This window comes from Ranitomeya variabilis, chromosome 4, assembly GCF_051348905.1.
Source record: "Ranitomeya variabilis isolate aRanVar5 chromosome 4, aRanVar5.hap1, whole genome shotgun sequence".
NCBI classification, from domain to species: Eukaryota; Metazoa; Chordata; class Amphibia; order Anura; family Dendrobatidae; genus Ranitomeya; species Ranitomeya variabilis.
Genome location: NC_135235.1, coordinates 684,012,370 through 684,031,828, shown reverse-complemented (window position 1 = coordinate 684,031,828; position 19,459 = coordinate 684,012,370). Strand labels below are relative to the sequence as shown.

Below are 19,459 nucleotides of genomic sequence, written 5' to 3'. Positions count from 1 at the left end.
CCAGGTTGGGTCAGATACTTTAGTCATCCACCACCTCGTCCTCCACATCTGCACCCTGCTCCTCCTCCTGACTTTCTGGCAATTGTCTCATCGTCCACCTCTTGTGACACTTTCCCACCATCGCCTTCGTGTGACCGTGGCTGTTTAAATCTTTAGGCATCGCTACATGCGATCTCATGTGGCCCCACTTCAAATTGACCGGCCGAGAGTCCGGAATCTTTAAAGGGTAAACTGATCAGCTCTTCGGAGTGTCCAAGTGCGGGATCATTTGTCTCAGGGCACTCGGCATGATGGTAGGAAGGAAGATCAGGGTGGATAATATCCGGTTCTCACTCACGGATACTCATACTTGACCGTGTGGAAGACGTGGTGGTGGCTTAGTGACTGGAAGCATTATTCGCTATCCAACCAACAATCATTTCACAATGCTGTGGCTTCAATAGTGGTGTGCTGCGGTCCCCTAGAAAGTAGGACAGGAAGGTCGAGCGCGAAGATGTGGCTCTTTGTTGTTCACTTTCAGCTGGGCCTCATCCTCTGCGTTCACCATCAGCATCACGGCCACTTCCCCGTCCCTTGCCCCTTGCCTTGCCCATTTTAAATGGACTACTAAAATATTTGAAAAGCTCAATACAAATAATTTTTCTCCAAATAAATCCATGTGATCAGTATGCCTGAAAAGCAAGTATTTGTCAGGCATCCAGATGTAGCACAGCTGGGCTCGTCTAGACTGTGTGCACATACAACACACAACATACAACATTGAACATGCACCATGCGACATACAACATGCGACCTACATGTTACGACATTTGACATGCACAACATACAACATTGACCATGCGACGTGCACCATGCGACATGCACCATGCGTTCACCATGCAACGTACAACATGCAACATACAACATGACACGCGCCACATGCGACACGCCACATGCGACATCCGTTGATATGTATATTAGGGTATGTGGAGGAAATGTTAACTGGCAATACAACTAAAATTGTAATTGCAAGATTGTTTATTGCAAGGAAACTGATTGCAAAATATTGGGTTAGAGAGGAGCCTCCGTCCGGACGCGAATTCATTGCTCAAAAGAGCCACATAATTGAATTTGAGAAAAGTATTTACACCAGGAGAGACGGCTGGATTTATTCTCTTCATTATGGCAGCCGTGGTTGGATAGGATTAATTAATGTTATACCAGTATAGAGTACATCTTTTGGTAAACTGGAAGTCTGGTTGATATTGTCAACTATGGATGAATTATTGTTTCCACCTGATATGGTCTCCATGGGGGCGGGGGGGGGGGGTGTTAATTTGCTGTAAAACATAAAATGAGTATGAACATGTGATCTGTTGTGAATCTTATGGTTAATAGAAATTTATCTGATTAAAAAAGGTGTGGTGCTTTCCAGTTGTCTAAAACAGGGAGCAGATTACTGCAGCTGACAGCACACATGCCCATACTGCCAGACTATGGATGGTACTACAGATGACAGGCTCCCTAATCTTAGTGGCTGGATAGAGCCTGCACTGCCAACAGCTTCTGGTTCCAACCCCATCTCTGTTACCAGCATCGCCTGCAGAATGAGTAAGCTGCGTCTGGTGTCCAAAGCAGACATTGCAGGAGCAGATACCAGAGGAGATGGGAAACACCATTTGCAGAATCCCTAATATGACAAAATTTCAGAAAACCAGAGCGGAAGAAATCCCTTTAAAGTGACTCCATTTTGTAAATTATAACCCTCAATGAATTAATCTATAGGAATAGTGACTATTTTGACTCCATTGGCAGTTTCCAGATATTAGCACGCACAGTGGATGTTGGAAAATGAAAATTGCAAATATCCCAAGTTATTACCCAACACATAGTTCCCAGATTGTGCTCCAGGAGATACACATGCCGTAAAATAAGTGGTTTCTTCTCCTATAGTGATGCCAAAAGCATGGATGCTTAATGTGGTTTGAGCACAGTCTAGTTAACTGTAAACTGTCATTGTCTTGGTGAATAATTAAATAATTTTGCATAACTTTCCATTTTTACAGACCATTTAAGTAGAAATGTTCAAAAATATAGAATTCAAGGATATTTTATTCTAAAATAATAATTGGTTTTATTCTTGGCAGATGACCGTACCAGGAGATCAGCAGGACAGCTGACATCTTCAATGTTTAAATCAGATGATCTTCAGATCCCACAGGATACAATTGAAGTGAATGCCATTACTCCAGATACACCACCATCCCATCACAGCAAAGATCTGTCATCTGATCTTTTGGAAAAGGTCCTGTCTTCTGATTCATTACCTACTACTAAGGAAAATCAAAGTCACAAAATAAGCATTAAAAAAGGAACTGCTCCTAAAGCAATGAAGACATCTTCATTATCAGAATGTGGAAATAGTTTTCCCCTAGTACAGTCCTTTCTCAAACAACAAAACCTTCACAAAGCAAACGATGTTTTTTCTTGTTCCAAGTGTGGGAGATGTTTTAACCAGAAATCAGATTTTGTCAGTCACCAGAGAATTCACACAGGGGAGAAGCCTTTTTCCTGTTCAGAATGTGGGAAATGTTTTAACCGAAAAGCGCATCTTGTTACCCATCAAAAAACTCACACAGGAGAGAAGCCTTTTTCATGTTCAGAATGTGGGAAATGTTTTAACCAGAAATCGAATCTTGATAGCCACCAGAAAACCCACACAGGGGAGAAGCCTTTTTCCTGTTCAGAATGTGGGAAATGTTTTAACCAAAAAGCGCATCTTGTTACCCATCAAAAAACTCACACAGGAGAGAAGCCTTTTTCATGTTCAGAATGTGGGAAATGTTTTAACCACAAAGCGAATCTTGATAGCCACCAGAAAACCCACACAGGTGAGAAGCCTTTTTCCTGTTCAGAATGTGGGAAATGTTTTAACCAAAAAGCGCCTCTTGTTACCCATCAAAAAACTCACACAGGGGAGAAGCCTTTTTCCTGTTTAGAATGTGGGAAATGTTTTAACCAAAAAGCACATCTTGTTACCCACCAAAGAACTCACACAGGGGAGAAGCCTTTTTCCTGTTTAGAATGTGGGAAATGTTTTCTAGATAAATCAGTTCTTGTCAGACATCATAGATCTCACACAGGGGAGAAGCCTTTTTCCTGTTCAGAATGTGGGAAATGTTTTAACCACAAAGCGAATCTTGTTAGCCACCAGAAAACCCACACAGGGGAGAAGCCTTTTTCCTGTTCAGAATGTGGGAAATGTTTTAACCGGAAAGCACATCTTGTTACCCACCAAAGAACTCTCACAGGGAAGAAGCCATTTTCATGTTCATAAAGCGGAAAATGTTTTGTGAAGAAACAATCTTTCTAGCCAACAAAGAATTCACACAGGAGGGAATGCCGGTGTAATGGAGCTGAGAGGACATGTCCAGACAGAGCTCCTATATTCATGTCACAATCCTGACTTTGTTAAAGTGAGTTTACCTGCAAGCAGTGTAGTTCCCTGGGCTCTTGGAGGTCTCCGGCTCCTGGAGAAGTGCGGTCCGCGACTCTGGTGTGTCGGGTTCTGATTAAACTCTCATGGGACATAAGGCCTGTGGAGGAAGGTGGACATTTTCTACTGTGCGCTTGGGTGGCAGGAGGCATGGAGCTGTGGACTTTGCTCCTGGAGGGACTGACGGAGCAGTGCGGCTATATCCTGGAGGTACCTGAGGGGGAAGCACGGTGTGAGCTCTGAGAAATGAGCTCAGCGCTCCCTTATTGATAATATAGCTGGTTCGTCGGTTCCCGCCATTTCAAGGGTCTCTGGACTCTTGTTGCCATCCCTGCAGATGCTGCAGGTCATTCTGCTACACAGGACTTGTGCAACAGTTTCAGATTTGCCATAAAACCCAGCACTCTACCTTACTAAATACTTGGAGCTGTTTGCACTCCTCTGTATTAATGTGCCTAGACAAGTATATATGTATACTTTATAATAATACTGCTGCATCTGGAAGTAGAGAAAGAGGGAACTCTATAAATACACGTTTTCTCAACTTGCTATACTTTATATTTGTTAACCATGAATCATTTAAAATGGTCAGGGATGGCAAACAAACTAAGAGTTTGCAAGGATTGATCCATCTGATAATGCATGATCTCTCAGGAATAATCCATCACATGCGAAGACTGCGGATCAGTGTAAAAAATGCATTTCTGATAGTGAGAAGGTGGTGACCAATAGGATCTAACTCTTAAACAGTCATCCGAACAGTTAATGCAAGCCATATCTTTACCTAGAACATCCCTGACCGGAAAAATAGAGGATGTGCACTCTGAAGTAGGGCAAGATTTGCAAGCCATGTGGAGGCCCTTTACAGAAGTTGAATCAAGATTATCACACTTGGAGGACAATCTTACACCTATAGAGACTAAATTGACAAAAGAGGCTGGCTCCATAAATGCCTGGAAGCAAAAGGCAGATGATCTGGAAAATAGACTGTGCCGGAATAACATTCGAATCATTGGATTACCGGAGCGTTCGGAAGGCCAGCAGCATGAGCAATTCCTTGAAGGTTGGCTAAAGGATACTTTGGGAGATGAATTCTCCTCCACATTTTCTGTGGAAAGGGCTCATAGGGTCCCTATAAAATCTCTTCCTCCAGGCAGTCTACCTAGACTCCGTCTCCTCAATAGTAAAGACAGAGATGCTATTATATGCATGGCACGACAAAAGAGTCCTATTAAGTTCAATAATGCCACGATTTCAATATTCCTTGATTTCTCTATGGAACTCTAGAAACAACGGGCACAGTTTATGGAGATCAAGAAGCAGCTCAGAAGAAAGAATGTTCTATCTTCAATGATCTATTCAGCTCGACTCCGAATTGTCCATGAGGGTTCTTCCATATTTTTTTACGGATCCAGCGGAGGCAGCTGAGTGGTTCCGATCCCATATGGGATCTCATGAAAAAAAGTCCTGATATGCTTGCAGCTAATTTGGAACTCTCCTAACAATTGTATGATTTGAGCTTTTTCCACTAGTTTCCAGTTGAACAGCAATACCGGACACTGTGTTCAGTGAGGGTATTCCCTTGTTCAATCCATGATAGGAGCACAAGACTTGCAACTTTATTTTTGAATTTTATTTTGTTCTCACTTATATCAGTTCTGTTTGTTGTTTATGTAGAAGCTGCCGCCAAGAGTCTTTATATGATGCCTGTAAATTTTACCTGTGTTATAATGTATATCATATTTGGATGAGAAAACATGGCTTCTAAAATTATATGTATGACTTGGAATGTGAGGGGTCGTAAATCTCCTCTTAAGAGAGTTAAGGTATTTTAACAGATTAAGCGTTATCACCCTCATATTGTGGCTTTGGTTGAAACGCGCCTAACCAGAGATTCAGCTCGGTGCGTACAGAAACCATGGGTGCAATGGTTCATTCACACATCCCATACTAGTTATTCAAGGGGGTATATCATTATTGATGCATAGAGACGTTAGATGGGAGGTCAAGGAGGCTCAGAAAGACCCTGAGGGATGCTTTATTTTTGTACATGCATTGATAAATTCAAGTAGGTACCTTATATTGTGTGTTTTATAATCCTCCCCCAGCCAATGTCTCGGTTCTTCAAATGGCAATGAGCTTTGCTTTAAATTATCCGGATGCACACATTATATGCATGGGAGACTTTAATCTAGTCATGGACAATTGTCTTGACAGAATTAGGCTGGATGGTGGGACTTCTGGATGGACCCCTTCTCCATCTTCGTCTCATCTAGCACTGGTCATAGAGGGTAGTGGGTGGCTAGATCTATGGAGGATGCGTCATCCTAAGGTGAAGGAATATACTTGTCACTCATCTACTAGACGCATTCTATACCGTATAGACTATATACTTGGATCCAGTAGTTTAGCTACGTGGGTAGATGACATAAAGCATGGTAATAAAGGGTTCTCAGATCACAGTCTAATTATACATAGACTTAGATTTGGCCAAATGAACCGTAACCGCACCCCCTCACTCCCCTCTCATTTCTGCTGAAGACTTTGCCTATATCTTAAAAAAGATCGATACGATCAGAGAAAGCTTTGGCTCACAGCGCCCAATGCCCCTCTTAGCTGCTTAACCCTGCTCCTCCAAAACCAGCTTCACCATGGCAGATCAGCTCTCCATCCTCCTGTCAAGATCACACCTCACCACTTGCACGCTTGACCTGCTCCCGTCCCACCTCATCCCTAATCTTGCCATGGTCTTCATCCCAACCCTAACACAGCTCTTCTACCTCTCACTCCCAACAAGTGTCTTCCTCTCATCCTTCAAACATGCCACGATCACACCCATCCTCAAAAAGCCCTCCCTCGACCCATCCTCTGTGTCTAGCTATTGCCCGATATCTCTTCCTTATGCCTTAAAATTTATGGTACAACATGTCCATCTTGAACTGTCCTCCCACCTCTCCTTCTGCTCCCTCTTTGACCGGTTACAATCTGCCTTCCGACCCCATCACTCAACTGAAACTGCCCTAACTAAAGTCACCAGTGACCTATTAACTGCCAAGAGCAAGCTACACTACTCCGTCCTCCTTCTGGACCTGTCTTCTGCCTTTGACACTGTGGACCACTCCCTTCTGCTACAGATCTTCTCATCTCTTGACATCACAGACTCGGCCCTATCCTGGATCTCGTCATATCTGACAGACCGAACATTCAGTGTCTCCCTCCCCCACACCACCTCTTCACTCCTCCTCTTGTCTGTCGGTTTTCCTCAAGGCTCTGTTCTAGGACCCCTACTCTTCCCCAACTACACCTTCGGCCTGGGACAACTCATAGAATCCTACGGTATGCAGGATCATCCCCTACTCTGCCCTCTCTTTCAAGCCACATATCCAAGCCTTTGCCTCCTCCTGCCACCTCAAACTCAAATATATCTCCCGGATCTATGAATTCCTTGACCGTGACACCACAAAAACACTAGTGCATGCCCTTATCTCCCGCCTTGACTACTTTGACCTCCTACTCTCTGGCCTCCCCTCTGGCACCCTTCCAATCCATCCTACACTCTGCTGCCCGACTAATATATCTGTCTCCCCACTATTAACCTGCCTCTCCCCTATGCCAAGCACTTCACTGGCATCCTATTGCCCAGAGACTCCAGTTCAAAACCCTTACAATGACGTATAAAGCCATCCACAGCCTGTCTCCATACATCTGTGACATGGTTTCCCGGTACTTACCTACACGCAACCTCCGATCCTCTCAAGATCTTCTTCTCTACTCCCCTCTCATCTCTTCTTCCCACAACCGCATCCAAGACTTCTCCCGTGCTTCCCCATCAGACTCTCGCCTACCATAGAAACTTTCAAAAAGAACCTGAAGACTCACCTCTTCCAACAAGCCTACAGCCTGCAGTGATCCTCAACCTACTGAACTGCCGCACAACCAGCTCTACCCTCTCCTAGTGTATCCTCACCCATCCCCTGCAGACTGTGAGCCCTCGTGGGCAGGATCCTCCCTCTTTATGTACCTGTGTGCCTTATTTTTTGCTTATGTTAAATTGTATTTGTCTATATTTGCCCCCTTTTCACATGTAAAGCGCCATGGAATAAATGACGCTATAAAAATGTATAATAATATATTGTGGAAGTTAAATCCATTCTGGCTAAAGCTAATAGGTTCGAATGATAGAAATATTGATCAATTAGATCATTTAATTTCATCCCACCCTGAACCCCAGAATATTAACCTATTTTGGGATACCCTCAAGGCGTACTTAAGAGGATGTTTATGTTTTACAATTTCTTATATTAAACGGGTAACTTCACGGGAGGATGATGAGATGGAACAGCGATTGAAGGACTCAGAAGCTGCGTACATATCTAGTCAAACTAATGAAAATAGAATTGAGTGGCTGACCTCACATAGACTATATACCAAATATATGGATACCAAATCTAAACGCAAACTATTTTTTACCCGTGAATCCTACTTTGAACTGGGGAATCAGGCAAGTTAATTTTTGACTTTTTTGGTGCACCAGCATAACACGTCTAATACTAGACTCCAAATTTGAAAATTGGATGGTTCAGTGGTGACCTCGACTGAGGATATACTTCATTGTTTCTTTGATTATTATAGCGCATTCTATACCTCTAGGAGTGGTCTTGGTATCCCAGAATGTTTGGATTATTTATCAGATATAAAATTCCCCATGTTCAGTCCTACTCAGCAGGCCTTTCTGGATGCTGATTTTACTATAGAGGAGATAGAAGGTGCCATAAGGATATGGCTTCCGGGAAGGCTCCCGGATCGGATGGATTCCCCATTGAATTATACAGGAAATATCGAGATATATTTGCACCACTTCTTTTAAAGATGTTTCTAGGGATCTGGGAGGGAGGATATTTGCCAGACTCCTTTTATGAGGCAAATATTATTGTGATTCAGAAAGAAGGGAAGGACCCCCTTGAATGTGGATCTTATCACCCCATATCGCTGATAAATGTAGATTATAAAATCTTTACTAAGGTTCTGGCCACTAGGCTGAACTCGCTTATATTGGATCTTATACTCCCAGACCAGACTGGTTTCATGCCTGGTAAAAGTACTTCTATTAATATAAGGTGGGTCCAGTCGGTGGTTCAATATAGTTCTTTGATGACAGATAATATCTGGGCTTTGGCATCCTTGGATGCGGCTAAGGCTTTTGACTCCCTTGATTGGCCTTTCTTGTCTGCTTGTTTACAGAAATATGTTTTTGGTGCTAGATTTAAAAAAATGGATTGGCGTAATGTATGTGAAACCTAAAACTCGTATAATTATAAATCCCTCTGTATCGGAATCATTTTCTCTATCTAGGGGAACACGTCAGGGATGCCACCTCACCTCGGCCCTCTTTGCTCTTGCGATTGAGGCGTTGGCAATACGTATAAGGTCCTCTCCAAATATTAGGGGTATAAACATAGCAGATCATTTAAACACTATCGGCTCATATGCTGATGATATGGTGATATTTATAGATGGGACGTCACAGGTGATTACTACCATAGATACATTTAGTAAATGCTCGGTTATACATAAATTGGGATAAGTCTGCCTTATTGCCCCTTTCTCATAGCCAATGTTCCACCTTGATATCTTGTCTCCATTTCCTATTGTGTCTCATTTTAAATACTTAAAAATTAATATATCCAAATGCAGTGACCTTGACCTACAGCTTAATATTCCTCCACTATTGGAACTGATCAAGCTTAAATTTGGCTCTTGGAATAAACTTCCATTATCTGTAGCCGGTCGTATAAATTTAATTAAGATGATTTTACTTCCTAAGTTTAGCTACTCCCTACAACATAGTGCTGTATTGGTTCCTAAATCCTTTTTCCCAAATTTAAATTCCATGATCACGTCTTTTATATGGGGGAAAATTAGACCTAAACTTAACTACTTTGCAGAGGTCTAAACAAACGGGAGGAGCGGCATTGCTGGACTTCTTTTTATACTATTTGTCCTGGCAGGTTAAAGCTTTGGGTAAATGGATGCCTCGGAAAGTCATCTAGTCCATGCTGCAAGGGTTGATTGCCTGTTAAGTTTCCTGGAAACAAACAAACACTTAATGTCCCTCGATTATTGCCCCTACTTCAATTAGCGCGGTCAGTTTGGAAACAATTGAAAAAAGTAATTAGCTTTAAGGACATAATAGCTGAAATGCAGCTATGGAATAATAATTATTTCCCAGTGTTACTAAACCACTCATCCACTGATTTCTGGATCTTACATAATGTTTCCTTGGTAAAAGATTTATATGATCATGATACAAACTAAATATAATATCCCGAGGTTCCAAATTCTTTCGCATTTACGTTATATGAATACGACCCAAACTATCTCATCTCTCCCTTTAATGGGTGTCCTTAAATCACAAGGTCCCCAAGGTCTCATTTCCGTTTTATATACGTACATGTCTGTGGGAACTGACTCTGCTATAATGATAATTAAGGGGAAATGGGAAGGACTTATCTCTGATGCTTAAGGTGAAGACTCGGAGGAGATAAGGTATCAGCATCTGTTAATAATAGAATGATTCAGTTGTATATAATATATCATATCTGACTCCATTACAACTTTTTTAAATGGGTCAGCTCCAATCCTCAGAATGTTTGACATGTCATTCACTAGACGCAGATTTTATACATATGATATGGGACTGCCTCATTATTCTTTCCTACTGGAGCGCGGTAACATCGTTTCTGACATCCTTAATACAAACCCCTGGTCCTCTTAGTCCACTAGTTTGTTTATTTGGGGTGTTGGTTGAGGAGACATGGGGACACTATGCTAGGATTTTCCTGCGCGAGACACTTTTTCTGGCCAGGAAAGTGTTGGCATTACATTGGATGGGTGGTTCACATCCCTCTCTCAGAGCTTGGATTGAATTAGTAAATTTAGCTACACCATATGAGCGAATTCTATATCAGAATAGGAGGTGTTTAGGGAAATATGACAAGATTTGGGACAGGTGGAACTCTTCTCATCTTACTATACTAGTACGTAGCGGTCCAGTACCACCATGAATGTTATGTTTAGAATGCATCGAATTCTATTTTATGGCATCACAAGACTATTAATATTGTGTGACTATACTTGGCGGCAGGATAGTTGTAGTTTAATTAGTTATGTAGTGTCTTTTTGAGCTATATACTACTAAATATATATGGCTAAATATTGTTTTTTTGTTTATTTGCTAATTAATCTATTGTCCATACAGCATTATATGGATTTGAGAAACTAAAATTGTGCAAACAATTTAATGTACAAATTTGCTGTTCTTTTATAACCACTTTGACAGATGCATATGTATTATTGTGGTTGTATACTAATGAGTACATTTTGATTTGTGGTTTAATAAACACATTTAGAAAATAATTCAAAAAAGGGGAGAAGCTTTTTTTATGTTCTTAATTGTTTTTACATAGTCACATACAAGTGCTTCTCACTAAATTCGAATATTATCAGAAAGTTAATTTATTTCAGTTCTTCAATGCAAAAAGTGAAACTCATATTATATAGGGTCATTACAGAGTGATCTATCTCAAGTGTTTATTTCTGTTGAATAAATCTACAGCCAATGAAAACCCAAAAGTCATTATGTCAGTAAATTAAAACAAAAACCCCTGCAATGGCTTCCTAAACATTTAAAAAAGGTCCCTTAGTCTGTTTCAGTAGCTCCACAATCATGAGGAAGACTGCTGATTGGACAGATGTCTAGAAGGCAGTCATTCCAGAAGGAAGGTAAGCCACTGTAAAATATTAGTATTTCAATAATAAAAAAAATATATAGATTACTTAACATATGCAGGTTCTAACTAGCAAATAGATACTCTGGATAGTGAGGGACTGAGTTATTCTGAGGATTTTGCCCATACATCTGTTCTCTGTCTGGACTATAGGGCTTTTGTCAGAACTGTGGCTATTTACAGATAGTAAATGGCTCTTAACCCCTTTCTGACATATGACGTACTATCCCATCGAGGTGGGGTGGGCCCGTATGCCCACCGATGGGATAGTACGTCATCACTGATCAGCCGCACTCACAGGTGGAGCGCGGCCGATCAGGGCCGGGTGTCAGCTGACCATCGCAGTTGACATCCGGCACTATGTGCCAGGAGCAGTTATGGACCGCTCCTGGCACAATAACCCCCAGCACACTGCGATCAAAGATGATCGCAGCGCTCCAGCGGCATAGGGCATAGGGAAGCATCTCGCAGGGAGGGGGCTCCCTGCGTGCTTCCCTGAGACCCTCGGAGCAACGCGATGTGATCGCTTTGCTCTGAGGGTCTCCTACCTCCTCCTCCTCCCTGTAGGCCCGGATCCAAAATGGCCACTGGGCTGCATCCGGGTCCTGCAGGGAGGTAGCTTCCAAGCGCCTGCTCACAGCAGGCACTGGGAAGCCTCCCTGCAGTGCTCTTCAAAGTGTCAGATCAGCGATCTGTCACTTTACTGTGATGTCCCCCCTGGGGAAATGTAAAAAATGTAAAAAAAAAAATCCGAAATAAAGACATATATTTTTTTACAATATACATTTCTTTATCTAAATAAAAAATAAATAAAAGTATACATATTTATCACCACGTCCGTAACGACCTGACCTATAAAACTGTTAACCACTAGTTAACCCCTTCAGTGAACACCGTAAAAAAGAAAAAAAACAAGGCAAAAAAACGACGCTTTATTATCATGCCGCCAAACAAAAAGTGGAATAACACACGATCAAAAAGACGGCTAAAAATAACCATGGTACCGCTGAAAACGTCATCTTGTCCCGCAAAAAACGAGCCGCCATACAGCATCATTAACGAAAATATAAAAGTTATTGTCCTCAGAATAAAGTGATGCAAAAATAATAATTTTTTATATAAAATAGTTTTTATCGTATAAAAGTGACAAAACATAAAAAAAAAATGATATAAATTAGATATCACTGTAATAGTTCTGACCCGAAGATTACAGTACTGGACTCAAATAGAGACACCGTTATGGGTAATTAACCCCTTATTTTGTTAATGTGTGTGTTTCTTTGCAACAGCGCTGTACCACGAGAAATGAACTGTGTTTTTTTTGGCTTAGGATTAATGGCATGATTATGAGCCCATGATTTGACACATGGTTCAGGTAGACATAGTTTTCAGCACTGTGTTACATTTGTCCCGGTTGGCGGCAGCTCTATATTATCACCTTTTAGGATCAATCTCTATGAATATGATAATATGATATGTAATTAAACATTGTATTTATTTATGTATATAATTTCTGTATCACGTGTATCTAAAAATAACTTCTTTGACATAAATAAATAATGGAATTTTTTTAATATATGAAAACTCTAGTTCTCCTATTTCTTTAATATTTGGTTTATAAAACACATCTTCCGTCTACTCGGTATGACGGACAAAATTGTCAGTGACCGGGGTCCTCAGTTTGCATCTCGGTTCTGGAGAGAGCTTTGTCGTCTTCTCAGCATTGAGTTGAATCTCTCTTCTGCATATCATCCCGAGACGAATGCGTTGGTAGAGAGGGCCAACCAGACCTTGGTCACATATCTGCGACATTTTCTCTCAGCCAGGCAGGATGACTGGGCATCCTTGCTACTGTGGGCAGAGTTTGCGCTGAACAATGCCGTAGCCGACTCCACTGGACAGACCCCATTCCTCCTTAACTATGTTCAGCATCCGCGGGTACCTGTGCCTATGCCGTGTCTTCCGCCGACTCCAGGGTGGCAGACTGGGCTGTGGAGGCACGGGACATTTGGGACTGCACTCAGGATGCCATTCGGGCCTCCAAGGAGAGAATGAGGTCCTCCGCCGATGCACATCGGCGCCCCGCTCCGACCTTTGCTCCTGGCGACAATACAGAAATATATTGCTTGGTCTTCCAGACCTTATCTTGACCTCCACTGTTCCTGTTAACTGTTATTTCTTAATTACATTTAGGACTGAGAAAAGGGCAACTTGAAAATGCTTTGTTATCTTCTTATATCCTCCTGCTTTGTGGGCCTCCACCATTTTCAGAGTGCTAGGCAGCTGCTTAGAACCCATGACTGCTGTTTTTTGGCACAAGGTTAGAGGAGGCTGGATTTTTAGAAAGCTGGGAAATTTGCACCATCTGGCCTTTCCTAACAATGATACTGAACAAGCCGTAACCCTAATAGGTTAATTAAGGTGTGAAACCTGGGTCAAAGATGACAGCACACATATCTCCAAGCATGCCCAAACTTTTTCATCTTTTCATCACCCCCTTTTCCTTTTTGTACTTTTTAAAATGTAAAAAATGTGTGTGTGTGTGTGTGTGTGTGTGTGTGTATGTGTATATATATATATATATATATATATATATATATATATATATATATATATATATATATATATATATATATATAATGTATATGTGTATATGTATATATATATATATACACTCACCGGCCACTTTATTAGGTACACCATGCTAGTAACGGGTTGGACCCCCTTTTGCCTTCAGAACTGCCTCAATTCTTCGTGGCATAGATTCAACAAGGTGCTGGAAGCATTCCTCAGAGATTTTGGTCCATATTGACATGATGGCATCACACAGTTGCCGCAGATTTGTCGGCTGCACATCCCAAAGATGCTCCATACAAGGCAGGATGGATCCATGCTTTCATGTTGTTTACGCCAAATTCTGACCCTACCATCCGAATGTCGCAGCAGAAATCGAGACTCATCAGACCAAGCAACGTTTTTCCAATCTTCTACTGTCCAATTTCGATGAGCTTGTACAAATTGTAGCCTCAGTTTCCTGTTCTTAGCTGAAAGGAGTGGTACCCGGTGTGGTCTTCTGCTGCTGTAGCCCATCTGCCTCAAAGTTCGACGCACTGTGCGTTCAGAGATGCTCTTAGGCCTACCTTGGTTGTAACGGGTGGCGATTTGAGTCACTGTTGCCTTTCTATCAGCTCGAACCAGTCTGCCCATTCTCCTCTGACCTCTGGCATCAACAAGGCATTTCCGCCCACAGAACTGCCGCTCACTGGATTTTTTTTCTTTTTCGGACCATTCTCTGTAAACCCTAGAGATGGTTGTGCGTGAAAATCCCAGTAGATCAGCAGTTTCTGAAATACTCAGACCAGCCCTTCTGGCACCAACAACCATGCCACGTTCAAAGGCACTCAAATCACCTTTCTTCCCCATACTGATGCTCGGTTTGAACTGCAGGAGATTGTCTTGACCATGTCTACATGCCTAAATGCACTGGGTTGCCGCCATGTGATTGGCTGATTAGAAATTAAGTGTTAACAAGAAGTTGGACAGGTGTACCTAATAAAGTGGCCGGTGAGTGTATATATATATATATATATATATATATATATATATATATATATATATATATATATATATATATATATATTAGCTGAAGAGCCCGGCGTTGCCTGGGCATAGTAAATATCTGTGGTTAGTTATAGCACCTCACTTCTCTTATTTTCCCATCACGCCTCTCATTTTCCCCCTCACATCTCTCATTTTCCCCCTCACTCCTCTCATTCCCCCCTAACACTTGTCATTTCGACCTCACATGTCATTTTCCGATCACTCCACTATTTTCCCTCACTCCTGTCATTTTGCACTCACACCTTTTCATTTTCACCTCACACCTCTCATTTTCACCTCAGTATATACATGTTTGTCATCTCCCTTATGTATAGTATACACCTGTATGTCATCTCCTGTATATAGTATATACCTGTATGTCATCTCCCCTGTATATAGTATATACCTGTATGTCATCTCCCCTGTATATAGTATATACCTGCTGTCATGTCCCCTGTATATAGTATATACCTGTATGTCATCTCCTATATGTAGTATATACCTGTATTTAATCTCCTCCTGTATATAGTATATACCTGTATGTCATCTCCTCCTGTATATACTATATACCTGTAGGTAATCTGCTCCTGTATATAGTATATACCTGTGTGTCATCTCCTCCTGTATATAGTATATACCTGTATGTCATCTGCTGTATGTAGTATGTACCTGTATGTCATATCCTCCTCTATATAGTATATACCTGTGTCATCTCTCCTGTATATAGTATATATCTGTGTGTCATCTACACCTGTATATAGTATATACCTGTGTGTCATCTCCCCTGTAAATAGTATATACCTGTGTGTCCTCTCCTCCTGTATATAGTATATATCTGTGTGTCATCTCCTCCTGTATTAGACCTCGTTCACACGTTATTTGGTCAGTATTTTTACCTCAGTACTTGTAAGCTAAATTGGCAGCCTGATAAATCCCCACCCAACAGGAAGCCCTCCCCCTGGCAGTATATATTAGCTCACACATAAACATAATAGACTGGTCATGTGACTGACAGCTGCCGGATTCCTATATGGTACATTTGTTGCTCTTGTAGTTTGTCTGCTTATTAATCAGATTTTTATTTTTGAAGGATAATACCAGACTTGTGTGTGTTTTAGGGCGAGTTTCATGTGTCAAGTAGTTGTGTTGAGTTGCGTGTGGCGACATGCATGTAGCGACTTTTGTGAGATGAGTTTTGTGTGGCGACATGCGTGTAGCAAGTTTTTGTGTGTCGAGTTGCATGTGACAGGTTAGTGTAGCAAGTTGTGTGCAGCAAGTTTTGCGCATGGCGAGTTTTATGTGTGGTGCCTTTTGAGTATGTGCAAGTTTTGTGTGAGGCAACTTTTGCATGTGTTGCAACTTTTGTGCATGTGGCAATTTTTCCGCGTGTGCAAGTTTTGCGTGTGGTGAGTTTTCCAGGAGGTGAGTTTTGCACGTGTGGCGAGTTTTGCATGTGGAGAGTTTTGCGCGTGGCGAGTTTTGAGCGGCGACTTTTGTGTTTCGACTTTTATGTGGCGAGGTTGGTGTATGTGTGGTGAAATGTGCGCTGAGGGTGGTATATGTGTTCGAGCACGTGGTAGTGTGTGGCGCATTTTGTGTGTGTGTTCATATCCCTGTGGTGGTGTGGTGATTATCCCATGTCGGGGCCCCACCTTAGCAACTGTACAGTATATACTCTTTGGCGCCATCGCTCTCATTCTTTAAGTCCCCCTTGTTCACATCTGGCAGCTGTTAATTTGCCTCCAACACTTTTCCTTTCATTTTTTCCCCATTATGTAGATAGGGGCAAAATTGTTTGGTGAATTGGAAAGCGCGGGGTTAAAATTTCACCTCACAACATAGCCTATGACGCTCTCGGGGTCCAGACGTGTGACTGTGCAAAATTTTGTGCCTGTAGCTGCGACGCCTCCAACACTTTTCCTTTCACTTTTTCCCCATTGTGTAGATAGTGGCAAAATTGTTTAGTGAATTGGAAAGCGCGGGGTTAAAATTTCACCTCACAACATAGCCTATGACGCTCTCGGGGTCCAGACGTGTGACTGTGCAAAATTTTGTGGCTGCAGCTGCGACGGTGCAGATGCCAATCCCGGACATACATACATACATACATACATACATACATACATACATACATTCAGCTTTATATAAAATATATATATATATATATATATATATATATATATATATATATATATATATATCTACTATATAATTGTCTAAGGGTCACTTCCGTCTTTCTGTCTGTCCTTCTGTCTGTCACGGATATTCATTGGTCGCGGCCTCTGTCTGTCATGGGATCCAAGTCACTGGTCTTGCCAGCTGCCTGTCATGGCTGCTGCGACCAATCAGCGACAGCCACAGTCCGATTAGTCCCTCCCTACTCCCCTGCAGTCAGTGCCCGGCGCCCGCTCCATACTCCCCGCAGTCACCGCTCACACAAAGTTAATGCCAGCAGTAACGGACCGCGTTATGCCACGGGTAACTCACTCCGTTACCGCCGCTATTAACCCTGTGTCACCAAGTTTTTACTATTGATGCTGCCTATGCAGCATCAATAGTAAAAAGATCTAATGTGAAAAATAATAAAGAAATAAAAAATCATTATATACTCACCTTCCACCGCCTTTCCCGCTACTCGCGATGCTCCGGTAACCGCTCCATGCAAGCAGCAGGTTCCGGTGGCGAGGATGGTATGCGAGAAGGACCTGCCATAACGTCACGGTCATGTGACCGCGACGTCATCACAGGCCCTGTGCAAGAAGGACCTGCCATGACGTCACGGTCATGTGACCGCGACGTCATCACAGGTCCTGCGCTCATACCAAGCCTGGGACCGGAAGCTGCCGCGTGCACCGCACACAGGCAACAGGACTACAAGGGGACCTGGGAAGGTGAGTATATGTTTATTTTTTAACCTGTGACATGCGTGGCTGGGCAATATACTACGTAGCTGGGCAATATACTACGTGGCTGGGCAATATACTACATGGCTCTGTGCTGTATACTACGTCACTGGGCAATATACTATTTCACTGGGCAATATACTACGTGGTTGGGCAATATACTACGTCACTGGGCAATATACTACGTCACTGGGCAATATACTACGTGACTGGGCAATATACTATGTGGCTGGGCAATATACTACGTGGACATGCATATTCTAGAATACGGGCAACCATCTAGTGTGTGTATATATATATATATACCTAAGGCTACGTTCACATTTGCGTTGCGTCTGGCGCAGGTTCGGCGACGCATAGCGGCGCATGCGTCATGCGCCCCTATATTTAACATGGGGGCGCATGGACATGCGTTGTCTTGCGTTTTGTGATGCATGCGTCATTTTTGGTGCAAGCGTCAGGGTGCACAGGACGCTGCATGTTGCATTTTTTTTGCGCCGAAAATCATGCCAAAATTGGACGCATGCGTCACAAAAAACAGTAATTAGACTTACTGGTAATTGTATTTCCAGGAATCCATCCTGACAGCACACTGGAGGACGTCCTTCTTATCCATGATGGGACAGGAAACACGAGAGGTTAAAAGGACCCTCCCCCTACCACCCTTCAGTGTTTTTCCAAAGTAACACATCTGGATGGATGCAAAAAACAAGTTTTATTCCAACAAAATAATCAATCATACAAATGTTACATCACATAAGTATAAAGATCAAACAATAGGGAGGGAACTAACAGTGCTGTCAGGATGGATTCCTGGAAATACAATTACCAGTAAGTCTAATTACTGTTTTCCAGGTCACCACCTGACAGCACACTGGAGAAATACCAAAGGAGAATGGTATTTAGGGTGGGACCACTGCTTGAAGTACCTTTCTACCAAAGGCCAACTGAGGCGAAACTACATCTAACTTATAGTGTTTAGAAAAGGTACTAAGATTAGACCATGATGCAGCTCTACAGATCTGGTCTGCCGTAGCCCCCCCTTTCTCCGCCCATGATGTGGCCATGGCCCTAGATGAGTGGGCTTTAAGATTAACCAGGGAATTCAGACCTTTAGCTTTGTAGGCTAAATCAATTGTAGATTTTATCCACCGTGCGATAGTCGCTTTAGACGCTTTTTTCCCCTTATTTGAACCTCTGAACTGAACGAACAAGTTATTGTCCCGTCTCCAGGGTCTAGATAAATCAAGGTACCTGAGTACGGACTCTCTTACATCAAGGTTATGGAAAAATCTTTCCTTTTGGTTTTTAGGGAATTGGCAAAATGACGGTAAAACAATCTCCTGATTCATATTAGTATCAGAGACGACCTTAGGGAGAAAGGCTGGATCAAGCCTTAGTACTGTTTTATCATCAAAGATCTGTAAATACGGGTTCTGTACCGAAAGAGCCTGTAGTTCCCCCAATCTTTTTGCCGATGTGATCGCAACTAAAAACGCGGTTTTAAGAGAGAGTTTGTTAATATCTATGTCTCCAGTTATATCCCAGGACTGATCACACAGAAAATTCAGGACCAGATTAAGATCCCACGGCGGGACTGATTTCCTAATGAATGGCCTTAAGGTACCGTCACATTAAGCGACGCTGCAGCGATAGCGACAATGATGCCGATCGCTGCAGCGTCGCTGTTTGAT

At 42.3% G+C, this 19,459-nt stretch overlaps 1 protein-coding gene across 1 annotated transcript in view; it reads left to right on the top strand.

Moving 5' to 3' along the window:
- LOC143767604 (uncharacterized) overlaps window positions 1-12,810 on the top strand; it is a 94,740-nt gene extending 81,930 nt beyond the window's left edge. The window contains exon 7 of the mRNA XM_077256032.1: window positions 2,127-12,810. Coding sequence (XP_077112147.1) covers window positions 2,127-3,316 — 1,190 coding nt within the window. The 3' untranslated portion in view covers window positions 3,317-12,810. The remainder of the gene's footprint in view (window positions 1-2,126) is intronic.
- The last annotated feature ends 6,649 nt before the right edge of the window (window positions 12,811-19,459 follow it).